This window comes from Aedes aegypti, chromosome 1 (genome assembly GCF_002204515.2).
Source record: "Aedes aegypti strain LVP_AGWG chromosome 1, AaegL5.0 Primary Assembly, whole genome shotgun sequence".
In the NCBI taxonomy this organism is placed as follows: Eukaryota; Metazoa; Arthropoda; class Insecta; order Diptera; family Culicidae; genus Aedes; species Aedes aegypti.
The window spans coordinates 60,120,062-60,134,405 of NC_035107.1; the positions used below are offsets into that span (position 1 = coordinate 60,120,062).

General features: G+C 36.8%; 1 protein-coding gene across 2 annotated transcripts in view; it reads right to left on the reverse strand.

The window, feature by feature from the left end:
- LOC5576074 (cytosolic endo-beta-N-acetylglucosaminidase) overlaps positions 1 to 14,344 on the reverse strand; it is a 49,114-nt gene that overhangs the window by 9,592 nt on the left and 25,178 nt on the right. For both annotated transcript variants that reach the window (XM_021857634.1, XM_021857639.1), the window contains one exon: positions 2,952 to 4,012. In XM_021857634.1, the coding sequence (XP_021713326.1) occupies positions 2,952 to 4,012 (1,061 nt within the window). The remainder of the gene's footprint in view (positions 1 to 2,951; positions 4,013 to 14,344) is intronic.

Below are 14,344 nucleotides of genomic sequence, written 5' to 3' on the forward strand. Positions count from 1 at the left end.
TGTATGTCACGAAATGGCTCAAGAACGGGCCAACGGATTTTCATGAATCCTTCACAGTTGAATTCGTTAAGGGTTCCGACGTGTTCGTTTGTATAAAAAGCAAAGGATATTTAACGGGAAAGTTGAAAAAAAAACAGGAGTGAACAGAACTTCCATTTTGCACGGGGCGTTTCATGGCGTTTTTCAACAGCCTACTTGATGGCAAGACGAAGTTTGCCGGGTCCACTAGTTATTTATAAATTCTAATTCAGGGCCTCTGCAAAGGAAGACGCCACCCATATTTGAGACTAATAAAATTGTTTTTTATCCACACGGTTTAAGTTGGACATATATCCCAATACTTCGGAGAGTGTTTCTATTCGAACCATTTTACGGTATCTCATCAATTTGTGCGGAGCTACCCCTTCATATTCTTAGATTAATTTCATATCAAGGGATTCTAAGGGAAGTTCTGGAAGAAATTATTGTCAATATTTTAAATTTAGTAATCATGAAGAAATGTTTGGATGTAGTTGATAATGTTCATTTTGAGGGAAATTTCAGAAGATATGACTGAAGTATTAGAATCCCTATGTTGGATGTTATCAGAATCCATGGAGAAAACTTGGAAAAATACAAATACTAATATAAATCATAGAAGAATCACAACAGAAGTACCAGCAGTGCTTCAAGAGTACATGAAAGAACCTCCTCGAGGAAGCTCGATAAGAATCTAAAGATGAATTTAAAGGGAAATTTTAAACATGCTGTTTGGAGAAATCCTTCGAAAAACTTTTTGAGGAATGCTTTAAGAACAACTGTGGAAAAGTTATCCTGAGTTACCTTACATAATTCTTGGATAAACCATATACAGGCTTCTGGCACCACAATACTATCCCATGAAAAAAAACGAGCCACCATCTTCGGTTCCCACTGGGAAGTGGTTTCCCAAGACAATTCAATGTTAGTAAACAAATAGTCGTTTCGGGCAAACAATCTAGAATGGCGAAACACATTGTATGGTGAAAATATGTTTAATACAGTCGACTCTCCACATCTCGATGTTCTACATCTCGATATCTCTCCCTATGTCGATGGTTTCATAAGTCCCTTCAATCAGCATACATTTTCACTCTCCATATCTCGATATCCTCCTTATCTCGATATCTCCATATCTCGATGTCTTGATTTTTCGTTCTCAATTTTCTCTCCGTATGTCGATATGACCATCTAAGGTTACTAGACCAAAGTTTTGGGATTCAAAACAAATTAGGAGCGCAACATGACGTTTGTTTGTGTATTACTTTCTTGGCAACGGAGTGTTTTTCAATCTAGTATTCATCAAAAATTGTTTCTTTGTCTCGATCTCTCCCTATCTCGATGGTCCCTTCGATATCGAGATGTGGAGAGGCGACTGTACTATTCTTTATGCTGATTTGAACAGCCACACAGTTGCAAAAGCTTGAAATATTTGATTCTGAACGAAAACTGTTTTTTATGGTGAGCCTCGAAAACAGTTTAATGTAATGGAAAATTATTATTGATACGATTTGGCAAAAGCGATTTTGATGCTCACTACAAAAACATGGCTACTTAACAGTGGACTTTCCTACACACGGAGCCACCAATCAACCCAACTTTGACTTCTTTTGACGCAATTCGGCCCTTCCGTGGGATAACCCAAATTTGGGTATACTGACATGTACCTATCATTAGGTTGTTTTCATTTGACAACGGCAAAACAAACAACTCAGTGCAAAAAAAAAATCTACCCAGCGTTAGCTTTCGAAGTCTCCGTGATGGGTAAAAACAACTTAACGTTGGTAAACTCTAAAGAACCCAAATTTGGCTTATTCCATTGAACTTCGACGATGGGTCGGTGCATTTCTCTGTTTCTGTTTGCGAGAGAAACAAAACAACCCAACCGTGGGTAAAAACTAAATGCAGTTTACCCAAATTTGCGTAAAAAGAACTTATTTTTTGGGTAGTCTGAATTCTCCGTGTATAGCCCTTTTCACAAGACGTTTCAAATCAGCTGATCAAGAAGCAGTTTGACAGTTCTTCTATGGAAATGACAGCCCCGTGTATGCACCGGTCCTCCACCGATGTAAACAAATGCAAACACGGACCTGTCACATGAAAAGGCCTATACAGTCAACTTTTCCTTACTCGAGATTTAGCTGAGAGAGAGGAGACAGTTGGCTCAGATTGCGAGTTCCCAAAAGTCAAGGGAACCTGTCATCAACTGTCACTGGAAAACCGCACATTCGAAGGGCAGAGCGTGAAAAACTGTAAAAATTTGGCCAAACTAAAACTGGATGTGATTGAAAATTCAGGTTGTTTTCCTGTGTTCTCCCATATGAAATCGTTGGATATTTAAATATTGTGGATTATTTTTATGATCCACTGCATGCATCCATCCATGACTTTTGATTTTTTTTTTAATTTTATGATCGGTTTGATAACAAATGGGATGTGAAAATGGTTTTGACCCAGTTTGTGCTCTCCGAACCAATGTGCACAACCCAAACATGAGAAGAAGAAATCAAAGAAGCCAAGAAAACAAGTCAGTAGTCAGTTATCTGTCTCCTCTCTCTCAGAGATTTATATCGAATTCGTTTTTGAACCTAGGTTGGAACTGGTGCAACCCGTTCTGAATCACAGTTTCAACCCCAACCCGATTCAGGTTCGACCGAACTACAATTTATTTGACATTGGTTTGTTTATGTGTTGATCACCGACCCAGTTCCTAAAAACGAAAACGACATTAGTATCTCGATATCGAGTTAGAGAACTATGGAACTATAGTAAAAGTTGATTTTCATGGCTACTACGATGGTCTCTTGGATCACAGTTGCACTGATCATTTTTGAACTCGAGGGTCTCTTCAATATCGAGTAATGGAGATTTAACTGTAACACGAAATGGGAGCCGGAAAGAAACATAGAAGGGATTCACAAAACAACACTCACCTAATCTCCCACCCATTGATCGCGGCCACCAGCGGAAGCTTCAACTGCGCCTTCAGCTCCAACAACCTCGGCCAATCCTCACTGTCCAACAACAACGCTTTCATTTCGTTTCTTCTCTCACTGAGGTGACAATCCTCGCCTCCACAAACGATCTTCACCGAGTCATGGTACCGCGTATTGTACGCTTTCAAGACCAACCTCACATCGGCACTCAGTTCGTTGCTTCTTCGGAACGCATAACCCACCAGAAGATCACTTCCACACGCGAAATCACATGCAAAAAGTCGACAGTTCGGGTGAATATCCTCCATCCGAAGACACGATCCACCGTCCAGAGCCGTCTCGAAGCTGTGCGTCCAGTAGATAGGATCGATTCCAAGATTTCGCGGCGCTGCGTACGGAATGCTCGGTTGGAAGCCCTGGCGCGATAGATTGAACCATGACTCGTCGAGGGTCTTACCCAGACGGTTACGAATCTTCCCTGATCCCAAACAGAAGGATGTGTAGAAGGGAAGCTCCGTGGGTCCTCGAACGTACAGGTATTTCCACAGGAGGTTCCAGAAACGATCGTTCAGCTTCAGGAACCGATCATTACACTGAACTGGATTGAGTTGATCGCGACGCATGGACTCCTCGAGCGATTCGTACGTCCATCCGGGAGCGAAGATCGCCGTGGAGAACTTGAACTCAATGACGGCGGCCAGTGTGGAATGGGTGTCTAGTTTCGCAGTTTGCCCGCGCCCAAAAACATCGATCCCCACGAACACGTCCAGTTTTCGTCGAGGGTAGTAATTGCGGATGAAGTTCTCCGATCGCTCCAGATGCTGCCTGGTCCACGTGTAGTTCAGAAAGATTCCATCGCACGCCGCGAAGAAACCCTGATTGAGACTGTTCAGTTCGTTCTGCCAGCTGAGGAGACCCTTTTCGGTGATCGCGTCGTACCAGATGATCATACTACCGGGTATGCGTTCGTGGGATTTCCGCGTCAAGTACGCCACGAAGTCTTTGAGGCGGGGGATCTTGTCGTCGTCCAGGGGGCACTCGATGTTCAGGAGCCAGCCCTGCGGAATAAAGTTTGTTGAGATTACAACAGGGCTGATAGCAGGTCTCTTTTTCGATATTTGGTCTCTATTTCAATACAAGTCTCTAAAAAGTCTCTATTTTGAAAGGAAGGTCTCTAATGTCTTATTTTAGACTTTTTTTACAAACTTCAAGCAATTCTTCCAAAATTCCAAGCAAATGACTTACAATGAACAAAAAACTCCAAAACGGTACAATTTTTCGGCACGACAAGTTATTGGTTCCTTTTTGTTCTTGCAGCTAACACCGCTAGCGCATGACGGCTCACCATAGTAGCATGTCCGAAAGAACTTGATACTATTGAGAACCAGTGCTACAGGTCCAAAGCCCTGATAAAGGTGGATGGTTGTGATGGCTATGACCGTGGTCAGCATGTAAAGAACAAGCGGACGATGCTGTATTGTGTCAGCACCGAGGAGGCAGCCCCTCTAGCACGATGTAGGTAGCGTAACCCTGGTTACGTGGCCTATCGAAGACTCTTCGCCAACCAAGAAAGGCAGAAGTAGAGCAAACGGATTGAGTTTTCATGTTCTTGCAGCTACCTACAAGATTTTTTTTAGGAATTGCTTTTTCATGGAAATTAACTAAAAAAACCCATGAGTAATCAAGATAAATTTCCTAAAAGAATTCGTGGAAGAATACTTGCTCGGAATCCTGATCTAAATCCAGTAGGTTCCAAAGATTTCTTCCACTTATTCTTCTAGAATTCCATCACAAATTCATTGAAGAAACGCATCAGGAACTCTTTCAGTGATTCTTCCAGATATTCTTTGAGAAATTCATTCAGGGACACACAAGGGATTCCAACGCTAATAACTCCAGTGATGTTTACAGGTATTGTTGAAATAACTCTTCCAAGAATACCATCACGATTTCTTTCAGAAATTAATCCATCGATTTCTACATTTTTCACAAAGATTCTTACATATAAGAATTCTTCCAAGTAATCCTATGAGTATTCTTCCAGGGGACCTTACACCGATTTTTCAAGTAGTGGAACTGGGGTTAGTTTGCCCATGGCAAAAGGCGATTTTAATTGTGAGAAACATTATTATATACCGTAATCCGGGGTAACATTGATCAGTTTTTATGATATATTAAATATTTAATTCAAAAGTGTAAATGTTCTAAGTTTTATATTTTTAAAACAAGTACTGCCACTCATAGCTCGTGACTATATACTGCATTTTGCTTTTTGAAAGATTTAAGCATGTTTACAAAATGTTTTATGTGATTTTTTCATTTAGCTCATATGGGGTAACATTGATCATCCATGTAAACAACGTTCGGTAATATTGAAAATGTCGTTACTTATTTAAATCATGGCCCCTGAAGCCGAATATGATGTCCAAACGCTTGCATCTCATTTACTTTTTGAGTTATTTTAAAATTAAAAACACCACGAACACCGGAATACGCCTAAAGGTAGTCAGTTTCCTAAGGGAATTCTACATTCTTAACAGTAATTCGTTAATGTTGCCTAATTGAACATTCCTATAAATGTTTTGACAGCGAAATCATTTTTGGCGATGCCATTTTTAGTGAGAACCGCATTTTCCTTGCTCATATCGCTTGCGGAACTTATGTGAGACATGAATCTTCGATAGTGTCATCCATAACCATTGAAATCATTGTTTGGCAAACTTGACAAATTTACGCATAAACTTAACGCAATTTTTGCAAAAATCTTAATTTTAAATAGCTTAGAAGCAACATTCATGCTTTGGAAATGTTTCATCAATAAATGATATCATATGATACCAACTTATTACGAGATGAGTCATTCCTATCAATGTTACCCCGCTGATCAATGATACCCCAGATTACGGTAATCTTTTTCAATAATAACAGTAATAATAATAATCTAGATAATTCTTTATGACTTTACCTTGTACAAGTTTTATTCTACAGGAGTCTATCATATACTTATCAACATCAAGTGTTTTTATCAAAGATTTTTGTAGGATTTGCTTTAGAAATACCATACAGATGTTTTTTTTTTTTTTTTTTTTAAGAAATTCCTAAATAAATTTCTAGAGGACTTTTTCGAGAAGTTTCTAGACTAATCTTGGAAGAAACTTTTTGAAGGAAGACCCGGTATTTTCCTCAGAGAACTTCCTTATTGAACTCTCAATGCTCGTAGCGATTGAGTGTCTTGAAAAAAGAAACATTAGAGACATCTTGCTTGAAAAAAGACCAAACTAGAACAAATAAAGGTCAAATAGACAAAAAGAAAACTAAAATAAATCAGAAACTGTGAGTTTCAATTCCCAAATCTAATCAGAGACTTCCTAAGTAATTTTTGTTGGAATTACTCGTTTTTTATGAGATGTTTTAATGCTTGTTTTACTAGAATTACATCTGAAATTAGTTGAGATATTTGCCCACTTCGCTCCGGATACTACTTCAAAGATTTATTTAGGAGTTCATTTAGTGATTATTTTAAGACTTCCTAAGGAATTCCTCCAAAAAATTCGTGTAAGATGCTTTCAAGAATACAAGCTGGAAATTTTCTAAGGGTAACCACAGAAATTTCCTCAAAGACTTCACCAGGAATTCCTCCAAAGATTCTTAAAAAAAATCCGACGTTTCCCAAAGGTTTAACTAGTGATACCTACATCTATTTTCCCAAGGCTTCCTGCACGAATGCCTGCTTAGAACATCTACAAGAGTTATCTTAGGATTCCCTACGAAATCTGTTTTCAAATTCAAACAAAAGTTCCTCTAAGTATACCTTCAGAAATTACTCCAAAGGTTTCTCAAAAGATTCCTTCAGGAAATTTTTGCAGAAAATAAATATAAATCAAAGAAAATTCTAACGTACTTTTTGATGAAATTGAAAGCTCTCAAACAACCCTTGACCAATTCTCGCTGAAACCATCGGCACACATCGTTAGAATTCCAATTTTATGTCACTGATCGCTAGTTTTCGATAAAACTTAAGCGTGGTCCTTACAGTTTTCTCAAATTGGTGAACCCCTCGTACGCCAGCTAGCTAAACAGTTTGCGAAAAAGCCCACTTTTTGATAAATCTTGGGTATTTCTTCACGTTATGTGTCTCATATTTCGCTTGGAACACATAGCAAACTTAGTGGCATCATAAAGAAAAAGGATATAGCTTTTATTTATAGTTAAACAAAATTGGGCGGCCATTTTAAATTTGGCCGCCATCTTGAATTATGTTAGAAAAATCGTTTTTTCACCATTAGCGCACCGCTCGTTTTGAATTCTGAGATCACCATCAGAAAGCTGAGGATAAATTGCGTAAGATAGGATACAGAAACTAGGTGAGCAATGGTATTTAACCTATGAAATGAACTATTTGAAAAATTTGGCGGCCATCTTGGATTTTGACACCATCCTGATTTTAAGTAGTAGAATGATTTTTTCACCTTGATAGCACTCAGCATGTCGAATTTAGAGACTACCAATAAAAACAAGGTTACGTATACTCTTCTTATTATTATTCTTGATTTTCCTGACGTTACGTCCCTACCGGAACCGAGCCTGATACTCAGCTTTATTAGTTATAAATACAGGTTTTTAAATAGGAATTTTCTTTTATAATGCGATTTTTGATAACAGAATAATTCTTCGACATATCTTTGAATTCAGTAATAATGAATAAATAAATTCATTAAATGAAAACCGTCCAAAAACATTGATTGAAATAAACATTTTTTTTATCATATGCATTGTTGTTCATTGATTAAAGTTTATAGATTGCGCGTTAGGACATTAGTAAGTCTTGTGGTAAGATCTGTAGTTTTAACGTAAACATTGCTAAAAGTGCAAAATTACACTATTGTATTTAAGATTTCCAATTTTTAAGCATAAAAAATCCATCATTTTCAGGGCCATAAGGCGAAGTAGGCCGTCATTGAAATTTGTACGCGTCGTTGATGATTGTTGCTAATTCATCCCACGATTTCGAATAAAAGAAAATCAGTTGGTTTTGTACTGACACAGCTGAAAAAGTATCAGCATACTTTATGCATGTTAGCGCGTAGAGTGATACATTTTCAAATCAATAAAAGCTATCAAGACTGAGTTTTATCACTTTGAAATGCAAGCTGAAAAGTCATCATTGTTGCCAAAACGAATGACGGGCTACTTAGCCATAAAGTATTGTTTTTACTACCGCCCAACATGCATGTGAAAAATAGCAAAATTGAAAGATGAGAAGCAGGCTATGTTCTAATGTGGACGTAATGCCGAAACGCAAGTGTATCATTTTGAGGTGGGAAAATCTGGCAGCCATCTTGGATTTTGACGCCATCTTGGTTTTTAGCAGTTGAATGATTTTTTACCATCTCAGAGCTCATCATGTTGAATTGTGAGGCCTCCGTTAAAAAAACAATCAGATTCTTTCATTCTTATCTTATCTCAGATGATCAACTGGATGCTCATTTTCAACAATGGTTTGAGACCAAATAAATGAAAGAAATAATGCTACTTTTCAACTAGAAGATATGCAGAAGAATCATTCAGGTAGCAAATAAGTATTAAAAAATCCTATTTGATAATTTGTTTTTAAAGCGCTAGTTAAGGACTGTTCATTTAAGAAAGTGGGCACCTAAATATTAGCATTTTGGTGTAAAATTCCATAAAAACAAATAAAATTTTGTTTCAGTGTGATCTCAAGTGTTTATTTTGACAGCAGACAAAAGTTGACATAAAAAAATTGTAAATTCTAAACGATGGGTCGAATTGACATGGCGACTCTCAATTTTTTTCTGCACAAATGGTGTACAGAAAAACTGCCGTTCCGAGATTTGGCTTAAATCGCGAAGTGTCCAAATTGAATTTTTTCAACGCTGTGGCCAAAACAGTTATTCCTGACGACGTACGATACATCCCAACAGAAAAATTTGGAAAAAAAAAATGATTTGGTATGGTAAGCAATTTGCTCCTGCGGTATAAAAGTACTACATATTTCACGACGGGTTCAATCAACGGCGAAAATTACAGAACTGAATGCATTAAAAATGGCTTCGGCCCATCTTCTGAAAGCATACCATGCCTCCATTGTTTTTGCCAGACCTAGCATCGGCTCACTATGCTTCAGCTACTTTGGAGATGCTCAAGAAGGAATAAGTCGAATTTGTAGAAAAATGATCGAATCCATCAAATTGCTCAGAACTACGTCTCATTGAAACATATTGGGCAATAATCAAACGGCATCTTAAGAAGGATGGAAGAGAAGCAAGGTCAGCAGTTCAAAAAGCAGTTCGAAAAGTTCCGAAAAAAGTTGTGCAGAATTTTATGGAAGGTATCAAAAGAAAAGTAAGAGCATTCTCCAGCAATGCTCAATAAATGTTCAAATTTATGTGAATTTGATAGAAATTACGTTGATTTCCATGTATTTTAGGTACCGTAAATTCGGGTCAAATTGATCAGTAGGGTGAAATTGATCACCGTGCCACACGATTTTCTTTCTTCCTAATGAAGCACAAATATCAATGTAACCTGCAGTGAATGAACGTTGTTTGTCGGAACTATTGTCGAATTGTGTGCAGTGATGTTTTAGCGTTATAGAATGTTTATTTATATGAAAATAACGCAAAATATCAAAATTGTGAATGGTGCAGTGTTGACAAACATCCATAAACTTCTTGTTCTAAACAAGGTTTTGAACATGGTATAAACTTAAAAGTTTTTAAGGATGCTTAAAATATATTCCCAAGCCAGATTTCATCATCAAAACTTGTACCAAATTGCTCATTTGTTTGAAATAATTGAATTTCTGTTCGGTATCATAAAATTCCTTGGGAAATTTCCTACATTTAGGCACTTTTCGCGTAATTCTTCAAATTTAATTATTTATAATTTCTATGAATATTGTATTGCTTAAAATTTGGCAAGCATATTCGCATTCAGAGAACTCATGTTCAGTATGCAGAATTGTTTTAAAAACTAACAACAATCGTATTGACAGGTGATCAATTTCACCCCGAAATTGAACACCCTGATTTATTATTTTGGAGATGATTTTTAGCACTAAAATCACATTTGTTAGAAAATTTCGGTATACGAGCCAATGAACCTCACCATTGTACTTGTTTTCATATACTTATTTAATTGACATTGTCAGCATTATTGAAAATAGGCAAGGAAAACCGATAAAAATGATCAATTTCACCCGAAATTACGGTACACTCATGAATTTGTTCGAAAATAAACAGTTTACTGTAAAAAAATACGTGTCCACTTTCTTAAATGAACAGTCCTTAAGCTGAGGGGCTGGCTCTGTTCTAGTAGGGACGTAACGTCAGGAAATAGAAGAACAAGAAGAAGAGTAAGTGTAACGGTAGCATTAAAATTCAACATTTTGAGTGCTAACAAGATGAAAATTAATTCTACTACTCAAAACCAAGTTGGCGTTAAACTCCAACATGGCCGCCAGATTGTTTCGCTCAAAATAATACTCATATTCTTCATCTGACTCGAATAATACATCAACGATTGAAAACTTGTTTCTTTGTTGTACAAAAAATAATGTTTCCATTGATTGCACTCGTCATATACGTCAAAATCGTAGAACATGATTTAGAAAATAGTTCATTTCACAGGGTAAATACCATTGCTCACCTAGTTTTTGTAGCCTATCTTACGCAATTTTCCTCAGCTTTCTAATGGTGATCTCAGAATTCAAAACGAGCGGTGCGCTAATGGTGAAAAACGATTTTACTAATAAAAAATCTTCGAGCTGTTTCGTAGAATACCTATAAGTAGATGAAAAAACCTAATTTAGTACTATACCATTTAATTCCACTACAGTTTGTATCCTTTGACAGATACGCGTATTTCGACCTCAACTGTAAGGCCGTCTTTAGTGTCGTGTACTAGACTCGACTTCGGTTTTACTAACAAAATTCAAAATGGCCGCCAATTTTTATAACTTAAAATGAGAGCTATATCCTTTCTCTGTACGATGCCACTATTTGTGCTATGTGTTACAAGGGAAATATGAGACATATCACGTGAAGAAATACAAAAAATGAAGAAGATTTATCAAAATATGGACTTTTTCGCCAACTGTTTAGCTAGCTGGCGTACGAGGGGTCCACCAATTTGAGAAAACTGAAAGGACCACCCTTAAGCTTTATCGAAAACTACACTCAGGCAAATGGACTATCGATAAACATAGGAACCCCTTATGAAAATTCGCCACAAGGAATCGGGTTGAAATTCATAAATTTGCCTTATGAAACCGAAATTTGAAAACAAAAATAGTTTTCGCGGCAACCTGGAATCGAACCAAGGACCTTGCTATCGATAGACTCGTACGTACACCCCGCGCCTATCGACGCCTTGGTGTGGAGTGATGCTAAAACGATACATAAAGCGTTCGTATTGCGATAATCGTTCCATCTTTCATAAGGCAAAAAGTATGAATTTCGATAGTCCAGTTCGCTGCGTGTAGCGATCAGTGACATCAAATTGGAATTTTAACGATGGGTGCCGATGGCGGCCTGGTTTCAGCGAGAATTGCTGCCTGGATGAACTATAACAAGTACAGTGACCCCACGCAGTTGAATCACCCACAATTTATGAATCAGCTGATTTAAAAAGACAAAATTATTATCAAACTTGTTACAAAACATCACAGAATTATTTTTACACATAGTTTCTTATCAGTAAAAATAATTCTGTGATGTGTTGTGACAAGTTTGATAATAATTTTGTCTTTTGAAGTCAGCTGATTCATAAATTGTGGGTAATTCAACTGCGTGGGGTCACTGTATCTCTGCGAAAAAACTCTCATACTCTTGAGGAATTCCCTGAAGAAATTTGTGTAAAAATGATTAGAAGAAATACTGGAATAATTTCTGTAGTAATCAATGATGTGAAACTATAAATGAACTTTTGAATAATCCATGGAGAATTTACTTGAGAAATGTTTGCAATAACTGCAGGAGTAATCCTTTAACGAAATTCTAGATTCATATAGAAATGAAAGCACTTCATTATGAACCATTTCTAATTCTAATTTATTGAGGTATCCCTTGAAAAGTTAGTAATACAATTCCTCGAATAATCCCTGATTTTTTTTTTTCTGAGAGCAACCGTAGATGAGTTTTTAAAGGAATCCATTAAAAATAACCAGGACGAATAACTGTATGAATCGAAGTAAGACTTCTTCTGCTTCTTGGCATTAACGTCCCCACTGGGACAGAGCCGGCTTCTCAGCTTAGTGTCCTTTTGAGCACTTCCACAGTTATTAACTGAGAGCTTTCTTTGCCAAAGTTGCCAATTTCGCATGCGTATATCGTGTGGCAGATAAGATGATGCCCGTGAAGCACTACGGTCAGACTGGTATTCTGCCAAAACCTATTGGAATAAATTCAGTCGATACTAAAATTCACAATTTTACGAGAACTTGTATTACAAATTCCTCCAAAATTCAACAGATTTCAGACATTCTGTCAGAAATATTCACCTCAGAAAGTTATCAAAGAATCCGTCCCGTTCTTGATAGATTCAGAACGAAAATGCTTTCGTTTAGAATAAAAAACAGTAAAACATTACTGTCCTGCTATTTGACTTCAGGAATTGGATCTAGACAATTGTTTCATCATAAAATCATGAAAATTGTCGATTTAGTAAAAATAAAAATTTGAAAAATTTGCTATACTGACTTTTTAGTGTCCAGGACGAAAATAGTGACAGGGTCATCAAAAAGTGACTGGTTACCAACCCTGCTAGAGTAATACTTGGCGTAATGTCCCGAATCCTCATAGTAAGAATGGTTAGAAGTGATCTCTGAGAAGTGTCTGGTTTAATTCTGGAAGAAACTTTCTAAAAATTGTTATGAAAATACTGTTTTAGTGTTCCCTAGCTCCTGATTGGTCTAGTTTTTGTTTTTTTTTTTTGGTGTACCGTACCGTAAATTGCCCTAATTCAGCGCATTGTTTATTTCCGCGCATTTTATACAAAATTATTTATATATGGAAATACTATTTTATTTTTTATGCAATATTCCATGGAACTACTTGCTACATACATGTTTCAAGGTGCTTCTATAATATCTTATCAAATATTAGCATAATTATTGAGTTTTATCCAAAAAAAGTATTGCGCGGCTTTTTTATACTGCCCTAATTCCGCACAATGTTCTTCGCTGAACAACAAGCAAGTTAAACATGCTATATTCGTCTTCAAATCGGGATATTTCTCTGAGAAATACACCTCAACCTTTTCGGGGGGTCGTAAAAAGAATCGGTCGTAAAAAAATCAGCGTTAAAATTATGTTTTTGAAAAACGCAACGTCTAGATGCAGAAATACTGATTCGAGATATTCGGCAAAGTTGAATCATGGGTTGAGAACTTTCCAAAATGGACGTTCAAGTTTTCATATGTTGGTAATAGATGGCAACACTGCTCGATTGTTATAAAAAAGCCAATTTTATTTTTATTATTTTTATTGAACTACTGAACAACTTTGCCGAAGGCGCCATCTTTCTAAGTGGTCAGAATCCTAAGATATCCGCAAAACAAATGTTCTATGCTCACTAGTGTCGCCTGGTGGCAAAACTTTTATTCTCATAGCTTTTATAATGACAGCGCTTGAGCTAATGAACAACTTTACCGAAGACGCCATCTTTCTAAGTGGTCTGGATCCTGACCCTATATTTTGAATATTTTTTAAGATAATAATCATTTCTAAAAACGGTCGTTAATCTGAGTTTCGGTCGTAAAAAAGTGGTCGTAAAAAGAACCGTCGGTAAAAAAAACGTTCGTAAGAAGAGGTTGAAGTGTATTTTCATGCATAAATACGTTTCTCGTACAAGTCCACTACCAGGGAAATTAGAAGCGGCAGTCCAGAAACCACGTGGTCATTCTAGTGGGAGGAAAAGTTTATCCAAAAACCAAAGTTCATAAAAATTTAAAAATTGTTGCGTGAACAATTTTGAAAATAAAAAAAAATACCACGTGGTTTATGGAAAGCTCCAAAGGGGCAATGGGGGAACTATGAGCTACCCAGGACTTGACCTCAAAAACAGTGTTTTATTATCCAGTGCCATTATGATCCGCTAGAGGATGCTTCAAATACCCACCACAATGAAAACCTTAAGAAAATTCGTTTCAAAACACGAGATATTCACAAAAATGTACAAATTTATTTTTTGTTGTGAAAATCTTATAATTTAGGTTTTTCAATTAAGACCATAGGACAAATATATTTATTGTTCCGGGAAATTTTACCAATCCATTGAAACTTCTGGTAATACTGAACAATTCGTGAGCCAAATTAGATGTATTCGTAAACAAAATAATTGTAAAATAGAATATTATTTAAAAAGTAAAGG